A 17,749-nucleotide genomic window follows, 5' to 3' on the forward strand; every position below is an offset into this window, starting at 1 on the left:
TTTTTTCAAAAATTAAAATTTTTTATTTCACACACACATATTTGATAAAGAAACTATCAATCTATATCAAAACAATAATCAATAATGATCATAAAATTCTACTAACTACAAATTTTTTCAGATCTTTTTTTTCTCTTTTGTGGAATTTTACCAATTTTCAATGGAAGTAATCTCATAACTATTCGTTTGTTTTGTTGAATTTTGATCAAAATTTATGTTTTTTTTCTTCTTTTTTAATTTATGTTTTAAAGATTAATAATTTAATTACACTGAATTCATTCCAATTGCATCCTTACATAATTCCTTTACGTGAAGAACTTCTATACTATATCTGTGGTGTACTTGGGATCTATTAAATTTTAATTGTTACTTTATCCTAAGTGCATAATACCCGAGATCTTGCTTTAATTAGTTTTGGATATTAGTCCTTCAGATGTGATACATTACACAAAATGATAAAATATTCTATGTGTTACACATTTTCAAAAATAAAATATTTAAATAACTTAAAAATAAAAAATCCTTGTTTTTTGTCATAATATTTATATTAGTTCGATATTTAAAATGAATAATTACCCAAATCAGTCTCCAAAGATTTTAAAAACGAAAATTTTAATCTTTAAAATAAATTAATACACAAATCAATCTCCAATATTTTTTTATCAGACATAACAGTTCTAATCTCCATCCATTTTCCAGCATGATTCACTAACGAAAAATACTGAGTTAGCACGCAAACTCTCATACATGACAATTAAGTGTCCACGTGTGCGACGAGAATAAAACAGTCCTTGATCTTCTAATAAAAAACCTTAAACCCTCCATCACCTTCCTCTATCTCCCTTCAGTCACACTCTTCGCTGATATCCACCTCCATATCCTCTGCATTAAACTCTCTCGCCGTAAAAACCAGAACCTCCACTCCATTTCCAAAACCTTAAACATGAAAGCCATTGTTTTGGACATCATAAACTCCATCGTCACCACGCAAGTCACCAACAAATTCAAAATCCTGGAATACCTAAAATTTCCATCGATGATTACCCCGATGCAATAAAGGATCGTGAGAGTAGTATTTATCAAGTTTTCCTTGACATGTCCAGGATCATGAGAGACAGCACTAGGATCATCGTGAACACCTGTAGCAACAACAATACCTTCAATCATGGACGGTGTCTCCAATAGCAATAGCTGGATCGGAGTAGCAGAGAGGTAGAACAACATGAATCGGCGACTCTAGAGGTAAAGCCAATTGCGTCAAAGATTAACCCTAGACTGTCAGAGATCATGAAGACGGGAAATTTGATGAGCTTTCATGCCAATCCAGGAAGAGAAGGAAGAGAGAACAGGGGTGAGGGTTGCAATGAGACTGAGTGATTAGCAGTGATGGCAAGGAATAGAAAGGGAGGCAACAACAAGCAATGAGGGCGAGCAACAAGACTGCGGGGTGCCACAGAGGGGTGGCAAGAGGCACCGTGACACAAAGAGGCCGGCTAGCAGCGCGACAATGAGATGGAGGTCGGTGAGAGGCGCCGATAGAGAATGTTGAGGCTTTGAACTTTGCCTCTGCTGTGAGTGTGAGAGACTAAGTTGGAGGGAAGGAGAGAGAGCGACGCGGCACCGAGACGGAGGTCGGCAAAAGGTGGCGGTAGAGATGATTGAGACTTTGAGTGCTTGAGAACTGAAACTTTGAGTGTTGCGAGCTTCTGAATGTGAGAGAGAAAGTTGGGGAAGAGACTTCTAAAGCCGTAGGATTTTTTTTTATAAATACAAAATGACGTCGTATTACTGATAAGAATAGGAACTTATTTTTCTATGTGTTTCCCCAACACGTTATGTCATATGTGCCACTTCATTATTTTCCATTGAGTATATAAACGAAGAAGCATGTCATAGATTGATTTGTCAACGAAAAAAAATTCTGGAGATGTTTTTATTTTTTGGAAACTAAAGTATCCGCTTTTAAAATCTTAAGGAATTAATTTAGATAATTACTCCAAAAAAAAAATCCTTATAGAGAAAGTAAGAAATAAAAAGCATCGGTTTCGATTTCTTCATCAGCACCATAATTATCAAACCCAACTCGACTCGGCCGGTTCGATTGGAAACTCGATCACCTGGCTGGGCTGAGTCATCATGCAGACTGCTCAAGTATCGGACCAGAGAAATCCGGTTTGACCCGTACGGGCATAATAAAAACCGGTGACGTTGCCAGTGCAAAAAATCCGGTCCAGGTCACTTTGATTTTTTTTTTCATTAGCTTGAAACGACGTCGTTTGGTCCCCCTCCACCCAAATGCCCTAATGACGTAATCTGATGGTGATGAACGTCCCTATTCTCTCTTCAGTCTTTCTTCTTCTCCTCACCGTCGCACTCACTGACGTCTCCAAGATTACGCCGGTCCGACTCTCCGATCTCGCTCGCTCACTTAGTGTGTCGCACTCAAGGTCGCCGTCGCGCGCTGTGTCGTCATTGCGGTCTAACTGTGTCGCCGTCGCCCTCCTTGCCATCGTCCTTGCCGGCGTCAGAAGCAAAGGGAACCAGTCAACCAGCGTCTGAGGTCGTCGTCGTCTTCTACTCTTCTTGTTGCCGTCGTCAGTTGGTCAGCTTCTTCCTTGTTCTTTCTTTTTTTTTTTTTCAATTTCATTGAATCATTGCTGTAAATCATCAATTCACTGATTTGTAGCAGTGTTCTAAAAACCGGACCGGACCGACCGCTCGAACCGATTCAACCGAAAACCGGCAAAAAAAGGTTCGGTCCAGTATAAAGAACCGGTCAATTTAAAGCCGCTCGAGAACCGCTAAATCGGCTGGTAACCGGTCAGTCAGACCGGACCGGAAGCCGGCCGGTTTACAAAAACGACGTCTTTTCCTTTGTTGAAAGGGAAAAGATTGCACGCCTTATCCACTTATCCCCCACTTCTCCAACTCCTTCCTGCAGCAAATGCCCTAGCCTCCACCAAAGAAAGCAAACCCAAGCAGCCTCCACCAATCGTCGTCGCCGTCTGTCGGAGTGGGAGATTGCTGCCGCCGTCCGTCGCACTCAAGAACTACCGTCTTCATGCTTTCGGGCCTCTCGCCGGATCCTCCGCGTCGTGTGCTCGCATCTCGCCTCTCTCCTCTGTGCTCGGCTGCTCGCGCCTCCCTCCGCCAGTGAGTGCTCGAGCTGTGCGCGTTGGTTGCTGCTCGTCGTCCGTGGTTGTCTCTGCTCGATTCTGCCTCCCAGTGTCACTCGAGTCTCGTCTCAGTCACTGGCATCTCGTGGTTCGCCTGTCTCGTCGCCGGCGGCAGAAGCAACTCGTGGGGTTGTCTCTTGCTTCGTCGCCTTCCGTGGTGTGGTCGCTGACTCGCCGTCGACCGTTGGTGAGTCCCTGCACCATCGCTTCCCTGTTCTCTCTTCTCCATATTTCCCTTCTCCCTGTATTTTTGCATTTTGCTGAAAAAATTGCTAATCAATAAATTTGCCTTGTTGCTGATCTAAATGTTGCTGTAAATCGGGACTTTACTAAGATTTGCTAAATTTGTTGCTGTAACTTGAATTTGTTGCTTCCTAGTCACAGAATCATAACTGATTGGCTTTGCTCACTGATTGTATTTGATGATAGATTTTAAATTGATAACTTTTAAATTTTAAATTTGCACTGCCCATATTACTGATTCACTGTTCCTTCAGTGTTTTTTGTTGTTGTTAATCATTGTGATGAGCTTTGTTAAAATTGGGTTGAAAAATGTTAATCTTTCTTCATTTTTCATTGTTCTTAACTTCTGTTCTTATTAAAAAAAATTGCAATTGGTGATCTTTTGATTTATTATATGCTTCATGTTTTTAATTTCACTCTGCTTCTAGGCTTTGAAATCAGTTTATGATAACTGTGATGCAATTATTTAGTTGGATAACTGATGTAATTATTGAGTTTAAGAGATTGAGTTTTTTGTTCTCATTATTAGTAAGACATGGATAGTTTAGAATTTTCTATTTCTTTCCCTTACTTCTGAAGTTCGTCATTTCGTGTTGGCTTCAACTTTCAAATGGGAATTAGGAGCTGGTGAGTGGTGAAGATAACATCTTCTGGAACTGAGTCTGTTGTTTCACTGCCTGATGGGAAAGTAAGATATGATCTAGAATTACGATAGTACACAGTGATGTTTTTTCCATTTGGCTGGACTCAGTGAGACAACTGGGAAATATTCTTGTTTGGTTTGATTAACCAACTTCAATATTTAACCTTGTTAATCATATCTTGTACCATTCAGAAAAAAGTAGGGCCTATTTTGGTTGCCATAAATTCCTTCAAGAAAGTTTCTCTGAATGATAATGATTATATTAATGATTATATTAAAGCCTACAAGCATAAAAGAATTAAAAGAGCCTGTTTTGTTTTACTTTTTGACTCAATTACGTTAAGGTAATATTGTCTATCTTTAACTTGTGCACTGCAATTATTTTGCATATTGTGATGATTAATTACATTTAGTTGGTGATAGTTTGTGTAGGGATTTAAATTTGAAAGATATTTTATGATGTTTATTTTAATTTACTTAATTATTTTATCATGAAACGGTTTTTCCGGTTGAACCACGGTTAGACCGGTTGGACCAATAAACCAGTAAACCAGTAAATAGTGCAGTTTGATGACCGATCTGGTTTTCAGAACCTTGATTTGTAGTTACTGGTCGTTGAATTTGTTGCTCTGTTGCTGAAATAATAACTTCCTCAATTTTTTTGTTGCTGTATACCTGTATTGATTGATTTGATTCTTACATAGATTTGGTATAATTAGTTGAATTTAGTTTTTAATTAGGCTTCAATTACCTTGTTGACAATGGATACAGTATGTTTTCGCACTTTCTTTGCTTTGTGTTTGTGTTGCTATGCGTCATACAGAGATTATTATTTCAGATTCTTGTTATTGATTTTGGATTTGATGATGATTATAAGATATGAGATGTGTGATCTTGTTGCTTTCGATTGTTGTCACTGTGAATGAAATGAATATTTTGTTAGACTAACGATAGGGTTTAAAGAGATTCTTCCTTTAATTATTTGGGTTGACAAAGTGGCCCAACGTCCCAAGGGTCCAAGAGAACAAAAAAGAGGAATAAAAAAAAAACATCACCCCTTCCTTAGGCTGGAGCAAGGAACAGCAACACCCGCCGTGTCACGGATCAGGTTACTGGAGGCAAATGGCGTACTGGAATGCCCGGCGCATCCTAGCATCTACGCTCTCACGAGCTCTCTCTTCGTCTTCCTCTGCACCTGCAACCATTTCTCGACCTCGTTCTCGCTTGCCTTTTGCTCTGTGTGCCGCCAAACAAACCCTACCGGTTCCTGATTGTGCGAGGCTCCACCGGGTTCGGACCAAATCGTCGGGTTCGGGTTACTCGCCGCTGAACGATCCCTCTCCCAATTGGAGCAACCGTCCTCCCAAGGAGACTATTCTTCTCGATGGCTGCGACTACGAGCACTGGCTCATCGTCATGGAGTTCCCCGAGAATCCCAAACCCTCCGAACAACAAATGGTTGATGCCTATGTCAAAACACTAGCTCAAGTTCTTGGAAGGTCCTTCTTTCTCAATCTCAATGCCTAATTTGCTTCTTTTTTTTCTTTCCTCCTGTTTTGATTTTTGAGTTTTCTGCTAACTATGTAGTGAGGAAGAGGCTAAGAAGAAGATATACTCTGTTTCCACTACTACATATACTGGTTTTGGTGCCCTCATTTCCGAAGAGCTTTCTTACAAAGTTAAAGGTAGGTTTTTACCGCTACGTTCTTTCTGATTCCTCTTCCCATCAGTTCTTGTCTTTCATTAATGTCGAAGCTTATTAGATTTGTTTTCATTGCTTGCATGTGTTAAATTCTGATTTGCAAAGCATTTTTGATATCATAATTGCTTTGTATTTAAAAGACTCCTCAAATTATTTCTGTGATGTTTAAATTTAAATACCTTTTGGAGTTAGGGCACAAGTATCATACTATATCTGTATCTGTCACCAAAAAAATACTATATCTGTATCTGTTCTCTCTCTATATATTTTTTTGGATAATCAGAATTGGTGTTTCACATTTATTTGCCTGTCATTCATTCTGTATAATTGTGTGTTGTTTCATATGCTTAACTATTGCTATTTTTCCTGCCTTAATAGAGTTACCTGGAGTTCTTTGGGTGCTGCCGGATTCATATCTTGATGTTCCCAACAAGGACTATGGAGGTGAGTTTTGGACCCTGACATAATCAACATGTGATTTGATTGTTTGATCATTCTTTCTTTCTTTCTTTTTTTAATTGATATTGGTTGTTTTGATCATGTAACATGAATTTTCAGGTGACTTATTTGTTGATGGGAAAGTGATTCCAAGGCCACAGTATAGATATTCTGAGAGGCAACCAACTAGGAGCAGACCTCGGCCACGGCATGACAGGCGTCGTGAAACAATGCAGGTTGAAAGGAGAGACCCTGTTCAAAGACAGGACTGGAACCAAAGTCAAGGAGGACCTATGCAGCAATCGAGTCCAATGAACAGTCAAAACTCTCCGTCTGGTGGACCAAAATGTTAAACATGATCTCTGCTTGACAAATTTCCCCCATATAACTAAGAGAACTTAAGTAGTTGTAGGGGAGAATTCTGATTTAAGTTCTGAATCTGAAGGCATGTTGTATGTCCATGGTTTTTTATTTGGAAATGACTCTGCCTGAACTTGGACATCATATGATTAGAATCTTTAGTATCATTATGATGATGTGATATCCAATTCAGATTGTACTTATCTTAGTATTCAAATTCTCGCAGTATGGATCCTTAGTAATCTGGTTATTTTTTTGCCAGAGCCAAAGCAGTTCGCCTTTTGGGATACTGATTGTTTTACATATTTGTGTCTGTAGCCTTTTTATCTGGTCAAGTGTGAAATCCAAGTGTATATGTATCTTGGTGAGTTTTGATTATGACTAAGAGGAGTTCTTTGTTTATTTTGTTTCAGGTTTTGTTACTAGCAGCTGGCCAAGTCTATAACCAACAATTAAGCACCATTAGATAATACCGGAGCCAAGGGATTGCTCAGATATTTGCTTCAATAATTTTCTCCGACCTTGGGCTTGGAATGACGTAATTGAAGATTGTTTATTTCGAATGTACTACGGTAAAATGACTAGCAAAACAAGTTGAAGAAGTGTCAGTTCAAATTGGGATTTATTTTGAGACTGGAGAGACGCAAGCGGCATTCTGAATTTTGTAAATCTCTGCTCTAAACTGAAAAACGGAAATATATTGTAAATCCCATTGACATCCAATATTTAGAAAATAAAATAAAATATCAAAATCAATTGAATTACTGAATAGGCAATGTTATTTATCCAATCTGTTGTCATGTTATTTGAGACCAAGCATAGATACGGTTTTGGGGCAAGTTTGGGCCATTGTGTATTTGTGTGTGTATCATAGGATCATATCACATTAACGGATGTCTGAAAATAATATAAAGATAAAAAATAATACAAAAAAGGGTGTGTTAATCTGATCTTACAAACAATAAAACGGATCTATCTCCTTAGAGTAATATTAAAACTCAAAAGAGGAAGCGAGTTCAGACAAGCGTTTGATCATCATAACGATAATTCAACAAACAACCGCAACCTGCTCTATCTTGAAATCAAAAACAACAAAAAGAAGGGTCTCCTTCTCTCACTCAATCATCAGATCAGATCCCAACAACGCAGATATGAATTCCAACCAAAACAAATCATCCCCTCTTTCACTCAACAACTACAATTTCGATTTCGATCTCGGCATCGGATCCAATCGCCCCAAATCCCTCAACGACCAGAAAACCCCCAATTCCTCCGCCCCTTCTTACTCCTCCTATTCTTATTCCTCCACCGCCACTTCCTCTTCCCAACCGAGGCCCTCCTGGCAACCCAACAAACCTGCATGGTCCCACAAGCCCGCCTCCGCTCCTGCCACTCAAACTGGGTTGCCCGGTGGTCCCCCTTCCATGGTCGGTGACATCTTCGGCAAGTCATGGGGTTCCACCCAACCTTCCGCTTCTGCCTCCGCCTCCGCCTCCACCGTCGGCATAGCTAACAAAAACCCTAACCTTTTCGGAGACCTGGTCACCTCTGCGCTTGGCCAAGGTCCCAGGAGCTCTTCCAATGTTCCTCTCAAAAACGCAACCCCTGCTTCCAAGCCTTCAGCTCCCGCCACTTCCACCTTTTCCATGGGAAAAATGGAAGATTCTTTGCCCAAAACTGCTAACACCGCACAGAGTAGTACAAATTGGGGATCTTCTGCCAATTTAGGGGGTTCTAGTACCGGGTATGGTGGTACCAGTATGAATTCCAACAAAAGCCCGAATCTTGGGGGTCCTTCATTAAGCACTATGGGTGTTGGTGGTTCAGCTGGTAGTGGATTCAGTTCCAGTAACAATGATCCGTTTAGTTCTCTGTCTGGTATTGGATCAAAGCAATCTGGTGCTGCCAGTCTTAATTCAGCTGCTAAATCCCAAAAGAATGATTTGGGGGATGATGGTTTTGGAGATTTTCAGAATGCTTACAAGCCGACCTCTGCAGCTTCTGGTAATGTTGGAATTGACATTGATTTTGGTGGATCTGCCACCTCGAATCAGACCCCAGTCCAGGGATCTGCTGGTGGTGCTGATCCAATGGACATGTTTTTCTCATCTTCCTCAGCATCTGCCGGAGGCACTGCTGCGGCTACGTCTCAAGGATTTGGAGGACAGGCATCTGCAGAAGTGGAAGATTGGGGTCTGGATTCTGAGTTTGGTGGAGGAGGGCATGATGTGGGTGGCACAACCACTGAGCTTGAAGGGCTTCCCCCACCTCCTGCCGGGGTGTCTGGTGCCGCTGCCAAAAACAAGGGGATGGACAATTACAAGCAGGGCCAGTTTGCTGATGCTATCAAGTGGCTTTCCTGGGCCGTCATCCTTCTGGAGAAAGCCGGGGATAACGCAGGCTCTGTGGAGGTTTTGTCATGCAGGGCTTCCTGTTACAAAGAAGTTGGGGAGTATAAGAAGGCAGTGGCAGATTGTACAAAGGTATACTTTGGCCTGTAGTATTACTTTGTGTTTAGAGTTTGAATTATATAGTATATAGTAGTTGTGAGATCTATAAATGTAGCTTTTTGAATCACTAATAGTGTGTTTAGTTTCCCTTCCCATATGGAATTCCAAACCATTAGTTTAGCTGAACTGCAAAAGACAAGCTTTAGTCCAAGTAATTCTCCAAATCGCAAACTACATGCTAAGTATTTGTTGACTTATGTAATTGAATGTTGTTTCTTGTTGGAGAAATGAATTAGCCGCCACAATATGGTATGGTATGCTATTGGCAAACTTATTTGCTAATGAAAAGAATGTCTCATTAGATCTATTTGGCTTACAATATGAGATCTTTTCCTGGCTTATAATGTCATATCTTTGTTGAGATCATAGGTAGCATGTGTATTGAGTTCAGCTATTGACTGTTGTAGTTGGGAGAGGTTAGGATTTCCCTGTACATTTAGGTTGGCTCCACGATGAATTGCTGCTATGAGCCTATGACTTCTAGGATGAATCAAACCACACCAATTTTTTCATCACCATTTATTTTCAAGTAAGTGTTTTCATCTTTATGTTGTTTTGTTTGCAGGTTCTAGAAAATGATGAGAAAAATGTGTCCGTCCTTGTACAGCGTGCTCTCTTGTATGAGAGTATGGAGAAGTACAGACTTGGTGCTGAAGACCTGAGGACTGTGCTAAAGATTGATCCTGGGAACAGAGTTGCCAGAAGTACTGTTCACCGATTGGCTAAGATGGCCGATTAGTGATTATTTTTTCTCCTTTCATCCAATTTTTACAATATATAGGTCCATACCTACACCCTTACCCCCGGTAGCCATGATTGTCAGGGGGTTCATACGTATGAACTGCTTTTTTGATTTATGGTTAGCCTTCATATGCATTTCTCTGTGTCCTTTATTTCATTCTGGCTATCTCACGAGATTAATTTTCTCGTTTTCTTCAGAGACATAACAGCTAAACGTAATGTGAGTTTCCATATTCTTTTCCTATTTATGTTGTCCCAAGTGTTTAGATTGTTTGCATGTTATGAAAGTGTTTATTGGTTGCACTTTCGTTATTGAGTACCCTTGACGAATTCTTTTGGATATAAAGAATCAACCTTACGCCATGCTCCTCTTGAAGTCATCTATGGACATGAGATTTGTTCTGGGTTGTTATATGTAAAGGATTTTTTGGGTCTAGAAGTTCATGAGAATTTTATATAGACTTCGTTATTGTTCTGCAGCATTCTTTCTTTTCTATACGTGATGTATGCGCACTAATCAGTAAGCACATCAATTCTCTATTCCCTTCTCCAAAGAATATTTATACAAATAAATATCCAATTCAATCTCTATCTATGGTCTCAACGGATACTACTATCTCTGAATAAAATAATGACAATGCATTTCATAATCGTTCATACTAGAAAATAAATTGGTCTTTCATCCTGTAAATGGTTTGAGACCACTTTTGTCATTTTTCATTTGGTAAAATACCACGTTGTTTTTTAAGATAATATGTTATTTAGGTTGTATTTGTTTCGCAGAACAAGACACTGAAAACAAGATATAAAAGACAGAAATACAAAATTTTGTATTCTTGTATCCTGTTTGGTGATAAACTAGAACAAATTATGAAAATTTAATTTATTCTCATTTTTTTTATTCAAAAAATTTAAGATGAAAAATATAATAATAAAAAAAATATAATTATAAAATATTAACAAGAATAATTAAAAAAAATGAAAAATAAGTTGTGTTTCTTGTTAGTGTTTTCATGTCCTTCTTTTAGATAGACACAAAATACACTAATTCAATGTTCTTAGACATTATTTCTATCCATATCTCTTCTGTCAAACATGATTATGTGTCTTTGTGTTTCTATCTTAGTGTCCTGTCTCTATAAACAAACGCACGCATATTATCATATGCAACTGACTTTTCTTCAATAAGGTTACTGGTTTTTCAATTCATCATACCGAACGCTAAAACTGGACGGTAAGAAAAATCCCTAATAGGCTAATACGCAACGGAAAAGTCCCTACCAAAACAATTCTAGTTACCATTGTTACTGTTTATATCAATCTTTGCATACAAAGAGTATGTAATCCTCCCAATTGCAAGTAAATTCCCATTTTAGACTTTTAGTCTTTCAAATTCGCACGATTATTTATTTTGGTTCTCAAAATTCAAAATTTTTATAGTAGTCAAATGCAGGCATCAATTTGGTCTCTCAATCCTTTCTGATGATGAGTAAGCAAACCGAGTGCAAAAATGACAAAATCTTGTCATGTTGGACTTTCCAACAATTAGGTGACATGACTATATTTGATTTTAGACCCTATTTAGTCTCTAGAACCCTAAAATTTTCTTCCTTCTCCTCCTACTTTGCGCCGTCCTTCTCCTCTCGCTTCCCCTTTTCTACTTCCTTGTCTTCCACCCGATCTTTTTCCCATAGTAATATGATTCTTGCTTGCTGCAGCACCTTCTTTCCTTGCTTAGTGCATTTCATTTGTCTTATTTTTAGGTGGAACTAGCTTATTTCGATAATGGAGACATTCTTCGGTACGTAATAAAGAATCTCATCAAATAGTGAAGTCATTGTTAATGGAAAATTCTAAAGCCGGTTGCTGTTGCACGCTTTTCAGTTTTCATGTTGTAAAACGTGTGATAATAAGTTTTCAATAAATCGGAAAACATCCCTTTTTTTACTTCCTTGAGTTCCTTCTCAAGTGTTTATTAGTTATTTGGCTTATAAACAGTTACTGTATTGAGTTTAATGTCTTAATTTTTGTGTCATAACTTCGCCCATTGAAAAAAAAGAATGGGGGATAATCATATTCAGTAAAGCAAAATAAATAGAAATTTGAATTTTTTGCTAATAATTTTTAAAGATATCTACTTTTGACTGAATTATCGTAGTTATAGACACTCCTTCTATTTCAATAACCTCTTTTAAAATTGATAAAAAATCCCACCAAAAAAATGAAATGATCAACAAAANAAAAGGAGAAAAGAATGAGTCGGGTGAGAGACAAGGAAGTAGAAAAGAAAGAACGAGAGGAGAAGGACGACGCAGAATAGGAGGAAGAAGAAGAAGAAAAAAAAGTTAGGGTTCCGGGGACCAAATGAGATCCAAAATCAAATGTTGTCATGTCATCTAATCGTTGGAGTCCAACGTGTCAAGATTTTGTTACCTCAGCACTCTATTTACTGACTCATCGTCAGAAAGGATCGAAAAACCAAATTAGTACCCGAACCTAAATCTGAAAGACCACTATAAAAAATTTTGAATTTTGAAGACTAAAATGGATAATCATGCAAATCTCAAGAACCAAAATGAAAATTTACTCTTTGGTGTTCCAGTTATAATAAGCCACTATTCTATTACTCCAATCCAAAACGCGTTCCTTTCTCTTGCTACGCCGTGACTCACTTCCACTACTTAACTATGATTCTATTAATTACCGATGGGTCATGGGCTCATGGCATGATTAAAAAATCAAAGTGTGCAAAAATAAAAAAAAAAAAAAAACAAAAAACAAAAAACCATCAAGATCAATTTTTCCAATAAACTATTGGTAATAATAACGTAACCTAGTTTGTAATGTACAAGGCAATGGAATGTCCCTCAACCTCCTCGGAAAAGATATAAACCTTACAAAACAACAAACCAAAGAAGCAAAAAAATGACAAAGATTAGAATCGGGTTGCCACTTTCTTGACACAATTCGAGAAGAAACATATAGGAGTAGGGGTGGCAATCGGGTGGGTAGGAACCGGTTTTTGCTCTACCCAACCACGTCCCGCCGTACAACAACCGGCATAGAACCCGCCCCGCTTCTACCCGCAGGTAATAAAACGTTGAACTCTAATCTGCCCCTGCGGGTACCTGTCCCGCTCCTACTCGCCCCTATAATTATTAAAATTTAATAAATAAAATAAAATTTCAAAATTTATATAACCATCATCACATACATAACATAAATTAAAGTAAAAATTTAAATATGATACAATATTATTAATCATTTACTAATTATTTTACATATATTATAAGCAAGCAAAGAAACACACATACCCGGCCTTCATTTTAAGAAAGACTACTATTCAGCTAACAATAAATCATATCGTAAACACCGAACCCAACTTATACAAACAAGCATACGAATAAGTTACCACACAGAAGTTGAATGGTCATCGTGCTTTTGATCATGTAAAAATTCCTTATTCTATTAGCAATGAATCATACTCTGAGGTTGAGGCAATTTCGAACAAACAAGCCAACCAAACTACTGAAATCAAAAGAGCTCAAAAAGATTAAACACTTCAACTCCGGTAGGTTCAAACTTTAAACAACCAATCAATCCTACAGCATACACTGTACAAGTACAATGATGGCAGTAATAAGAGGGGGGGAAATGTTCAAGAGTAATGTGATCATGATTCCTCGATTTTGGAATAAAGACAGTAATAATCAAGCATCTGCTATCTCTACATGGCATTCCAATTCAATAAGAACTATCATCATATCTGGCAAATATTAAATTGAAAATAAAATCAGTCCAAGAAGTATGAACTAGCAAATCAACAAATTGGGGTTAATCTAGCTGGAACTTTTTCCCTATCACCAGAATCCACAATCGCGCCATCCGCAAGGATTTGAACGATCCTCTTGAACGCGAAATGGATGCAATTCGAAAGCATGATCCAAGACAGCACCTGGTACACGAAATCGAACGCAGGGTCCGGAATCGAATGTTCATCCCAATCATTATGCCCGTCCCCAAACCTATTGAAATTCCAACCTCCGCCGCTTCCTCCGAACCCTCCGCCGCCGCCGCCTCCGAAAACACCATCGTCTCCGTCGCCAAAGAAAAAGCCCTCGTTTCCCTTGTCCCCGGCGCCATCGCCGGACAACTTGCGCTTCGTTCGTCGTTTTTTCCGAAGAAGCGTCCGACGCGGCACCCTGTACGATCTAGGCTTCACTGGCGGCGGCGCCACCGCGTCGTAAGGCTGAAGGATGGCCGAGATCTGGTCGGCGAGGGAATCGGTGACGGAAACGTTGCAGGTGGAATGGCAGCTACGGAGGACGCATAGGCCTTTCGCAGCGGTGACTGCGACGGTGTCAGCCGCAACGAGAATGTCCGCAATCATCGCCATGATCTCTCGCCGAACAGGGAATGAATGAATCTGTCAAAAGTGGAATTGAATTTTGACTTTGAGAGAAGAGAAAGAAAAAGAGGGGAAGCAAAATAAGAATCGGAATAGGTTTGCTTTGAGGAATGTGAAGACTGCAAGTTTGGCCAAAACGCTAACGTGTCAGTTGGACTGTGACAGCGTCCTCTGTCGTTTTTAGGAAATCTCGTTATGTGGTCACAGGTCAACTGAGGTCCAATGGATCTGAATTGATTTTTTCAGTCATGGGTTAGGATTTTGGGCCAGCCCAATTACACTAAACAATGTGGTCATTACTCATTACCATCTGATCTGATTATTGCTTACCATTTTTTACCATGGGTGTATGTGTTTGTTTGAGCGCGTTAAATTAATAAATTTATTTTTTATTTTTTAAAATTTATTTAAATTAAATAAATATATATTATGAAAATATATGAAATATGAAGTAATTACGTAAATACGTAACTATACACATCTCGAACGCTGAGGAGTGAGACAAGAAATGAGCATATCTCGATGTTTGAGATTCCGTTCTGTGATTGGGCCGTACCGTGACATATCTTGAGTGCACCCAAGATATGTTTTAGGGGGTCTCAGTACCTGAAATACGTTTAAGATGTCTAATTGGAGCCTCAACATTCGAAATATGGTTGAGGAATGGGCTCTATAAATAGAGTTATTCTCCAAGATATCTTGGGTGCAGAGATACCTAAACCATAATACATATATTCGGGTGCTGAGAGTCAAATTACACGTTTAACCATATCTCGGATGTTAAGTCCCAAATTAGGGATGTTGCACGTATCTCGGGTGCTGAGATTCCATTCTAAAATTAAACATATTTTGGGTGCTCAGTACCCGATCTCCCATGTAAAATATATACCGAGTGCAGCTAGGATATGTCACGGCGTTGCTCGGTCATAGAATGAGATCTAAGACGCTGAAATATGCTCATTTTTAATCTTACTCTTCAGCATTCGAAATGTGCATGATTATGTATTTACATAATTACTTTATATTTTATGTATTTACATAATTTATATATTTATTTAATTTAAATAAAAAAATTTAAATATATATATATTTTTAATATAAAAGTAACCATATATATAATTGTTCCGGGAGTTACCTGAAACGTTGATTTGGGCCTGAACGTGAGGTTCAGGTCTCTTAGTGTGGTAGCGTCCGTCCTCTTTAATGCCGATGTGCTGTTTGTCCGAATTCTTCGTGAAGAGGTTGAGGGTGGTACCTGTAAGGAACTCTAATGTTTAAGTGAGTAAGTATTTTAGATAGATTTTTAGTAGAGTAAAACGTAAGTTATACCTCAGGATACAGTATATTTATAGTAGAGTTTGATGACCTTTCTAGTGACAGTAGTTCTATCTTATCTTATATCTTAAGAGTTTGTTGAGATATAGACATAGTAAAAGAGATTTGGAGAGACAATTACTTATATTTAAATAAGTATAAATCGATGCAGTGTCCGACCTTCCAAAAAAGCGAGTATCCAATAGAGGCCATTCTTTAAGGTAAACCTTGTATTTTTATTGGACCTAGTTTTATAATTTAGATCGAGGTATCAACGCTAATATTTGTGTTGAGTCTTTTAATTAGCAAACCAAACACGCTGGGAAATACTAATTGCACACGAGCTATATTTTTTCGTCCATATCTAACAGAGGGGAATTAATTTATTTAATTTCTTGAAAAAAATTACAGTTTTGTGGAAAATATACTACTATGCTAGTAAAGATATAATATTTGAATGTATAAACTATAAACTGTATACAAATATACAGATACCAAAAAGTAGACATCATTAAGTTAATATTCTATTTTAATTATAAATATAAATTTAGTAATGAAAATCCTAAATGCGTTTTACATTCTTAATTCATCAAAAATTAAAATTTATAATTAGATTCTATCAAAGTTAATCCCATTGTTAATCCACTAAAAATTGTAACTAAATATGCAAAATAATAAAATTGCTATTGGCTTTTTGTGTGTAAAAGATTTGTCCATTTCAGTGGAAAAGAAGGTGGAAAGGGCAAAGCGAAGAAAGAAAAGAAAGAAGCGAAGCGAAGCCATGCACATGTCGAACCTCGACGTTCAAGCTGCCGTACCCGTCTACTTCTAATCAATCAAAATTAAACATAAATAAAGAAATAAATCTGTACGTGGATCGGATTCGAATCCACCCAAACACAGTTCATGGAATCGCGAATTGCCGGTGGCAGCAGCAGCAGCCACCAGTACCACCAAATTCAGCCGGAGGCTTCGACGTCGTCGTTCTGGCAACCGCCGGAGCCTAGTCGGATCTTCGATGAGTTGCCGGAAGCCACCATTATATCGGTGTCTCGGCCAGAGGCCGCCGACATTACCCCCGCTCTCCTATCTTACACCATTCTTTTTCGCTACAGACAGGTACGTCTTTCTCCCGTCTCCATTTCTTCTCAATTACGCGATCCCGAGATCACGTGACATAACTGCCGCACATGCCAGCTTCATGTTGAACAATGTTCACTATTATTTATTTATTTATTTATTTATTTACTTATTAATGTTCATTCCATCATCATCAGTTCAAGTGGCAGCTGGTGAAGAAAGCTTCCCAAGTGTTTTATTTACATTTTATGTTAAAGAAGCGCGCCTTTATTGAGGAAATTCATGAGAAGCAAGAGCATGTATGTCTTTAATCAGTTCTAATTTTCTATTGGAAGCTAAGTGCTTTTGTAGATTATTTATAATGTGATCCTGATTGATTACACCTTGCAAAAATTTGGATTTTAATGTAATCTTTGCTCAAATATTATATTAAAGGTTAAAGACTGGCTTCAAAATCTAGGAATAGGAGACCTTGCAGCTATGGTGCACATTGATGATGAAGCTGACGATGAAGTCATGCCTTTAAATAATCATCATGATGAAAGTGTTAAAGAAAGGTGATCACCCTCAACACCAGGATCTTAGAACTGCATCTATGATATCCTGTGTGGCTGGAATCGCTCATCAGTTGCTTTTTGTTCCAGAGATGTTCCATCTAGTGCTGCTCTACCAATTCTGCGGCCAGCTTTAGGAACACAAGAGACTACAGCAGACAGGGCAAAGATTGCGATGCAGGGGTATCTCAATCACTTTTTGGGAAATATAACTATTGTTAACTCGAGAGAGGTATGTGCTGTGCATTCACTTTGGAATTTCAAGGACTGTGCTTTAGTTTGTTAGTGTAACATGTGAAATGAAGGCAATTTGCTTCCATCTGAGGATGACCGAGGCACCCAGCTAGTATTAACTCATTTGCATGGACATCATAGCCAGATATAAGTATAATAACTAGGTATATCGCAAATACAAACTGATGAAAATTTAACACTGAGGCTTCATTCACTTCTTGCATGCTTATTCTTTTATTCTTCAATTTAACTTCATATCATATTTGACAGCCTTAATAAAAGAAAGCTTAAAAAAAGGCCAAACAGGGAGAAGGGGGGAAGGAAAAGAAAAAAAAAAAAGAGGGGG

General features: G+C 38.4%; 3 protein-coding genes across 5 annotated transcripts; 2 read left to right on the forward strand and 1 right to left on the reverse strand.

Moving 5' to 3' along the window:
* On the forward strand, window positions 2,934–6,964 carry LOC107638779 (multiple organellar RNA editing factor 3, mitochondrial). 3 transcript variants are annotated; one of them, XM_016342179.2, is made up of 5 exons: window positions 2,934–3,363; window positions 5,129–5,561; window positions 5,650–5,747; window positions 6,143–6,208; window positions 6,323–6,964. In XM_016342179.2, the coding sequence occupies exons 2-5, from the start codon at window positions 5,185–5,187 to the stop codon at window positions 6,553–6,555; spliced, it is 774 nt and encodes a 257-aa protein (XP_016197665.1). In that variant the 5' UTR covers window positions 2,934–3,363; window positions 5,129–5,184; the 3' UTR covers window positions 6,556–6,964. The 3 variants fall into 3 exon arrangements, with proteins under 3 accessions (XP_016197665.1, XP_016197658.1, XP_020960755.1); XM_016342172.2 differs by having other exon boundaries at window positions 2,982–3,363; window positions 5,059–5,561; XM_021105096.1 differs by having other exon boundaries at window positions 3,206–3,363; window positions 4,587–5,561.
* On the forward strand, window positions 7,500–10,353 carry LOC107638792 (spidroin-1). Its single transcript, XM_016342192.2, has 2 exons — window positions 7,500–9,045; window positions 9,638–10,353. Exons 1-2 carry the CDS (start codon window positions 7,714–7,716, stop codon window positions 9,809–9,811), a joined length of 1,506 nt encoding a protein of 501 aa, XP_016197678.1. The 5' UTR covers window positions 7,500–7,713; the 3' UTR covers window positions 9,812–10,353.
* Window positions 13,364–14,343, reverse strand: LOC107638801 (growth/differentiation factor 7). Its single transcript, XM_016342200.2, has one exon. It carries the CDS (start codon window positions 14,207–14,209, stop codon window positions 13,634–13,636), a length of 576 nt encoding a protein of 191 aa, XP_016197686.1. The 5' UTR covers window positions 14,210–14,343; the 3' UTR covers window positions 13,364–13,633.

The sequence above is a fragment of the Arachis ipaensis genome, chromosome B01 (genome assembly GCF_000816755.2).
Source record: "Arachis ipaensis cultivar K30076 chromosome B01, Araip1.1, whole genome shotgun sequence".
Lineage (NCBI taxonomy): Eukaryota > Viridiplantae > Streptophyta > Magnoliopsida > Fabales > Fabaceae > Arachis > Arachis ipaensis.

Excerpts from the sequence above, each read along its gene's own strand:
- LOC107638779 (XM_016342179.2), top strand. The coding sequence starts at position 5,185 with ATGGCGTACTGGAATGCCCGGCGCATCCTAGCATCTACGCTCTCACGA. Across the intron at positions 5,562-5,649 it reads CTAGCTCAAGTTCTTGGAAG|TGAGGAAGAGGCTAAGAAGA; the intron begins GTCCTTCTTTCT and ends CTAACTATGTAG. Across the intron at positions 6,209-6,322 it reads TCCCAACAAGGACTATGGAG|GTGACTTATTTGTTGATGGG; the intron begins GTGAGTTTTGGA and ends ATGAATTTTCAG.
- LOC107638801 (XM_016342200.2), bottom strand. The coding sequence starts at position 14,209 with ATGGCGATGATTGCGGACATTCTCGTTGCGGCTGACACCGTCGCAGTC.
- LOC107638792 (XM_016342192.2), top strand. The coding sequence starts at position 7,714 with ATGAATTCCAACCAAAACAAATCATCCCCTCTTTCACTCAACAACTAC. Across the intron at positions 9,046-9,637 it reads CAGTGGCAGATTGTACAAAG|GTTCTAGAAAATGATGAGAA; the intron begins GTATACTTTGGC and ends TTTTGTTTGCAG.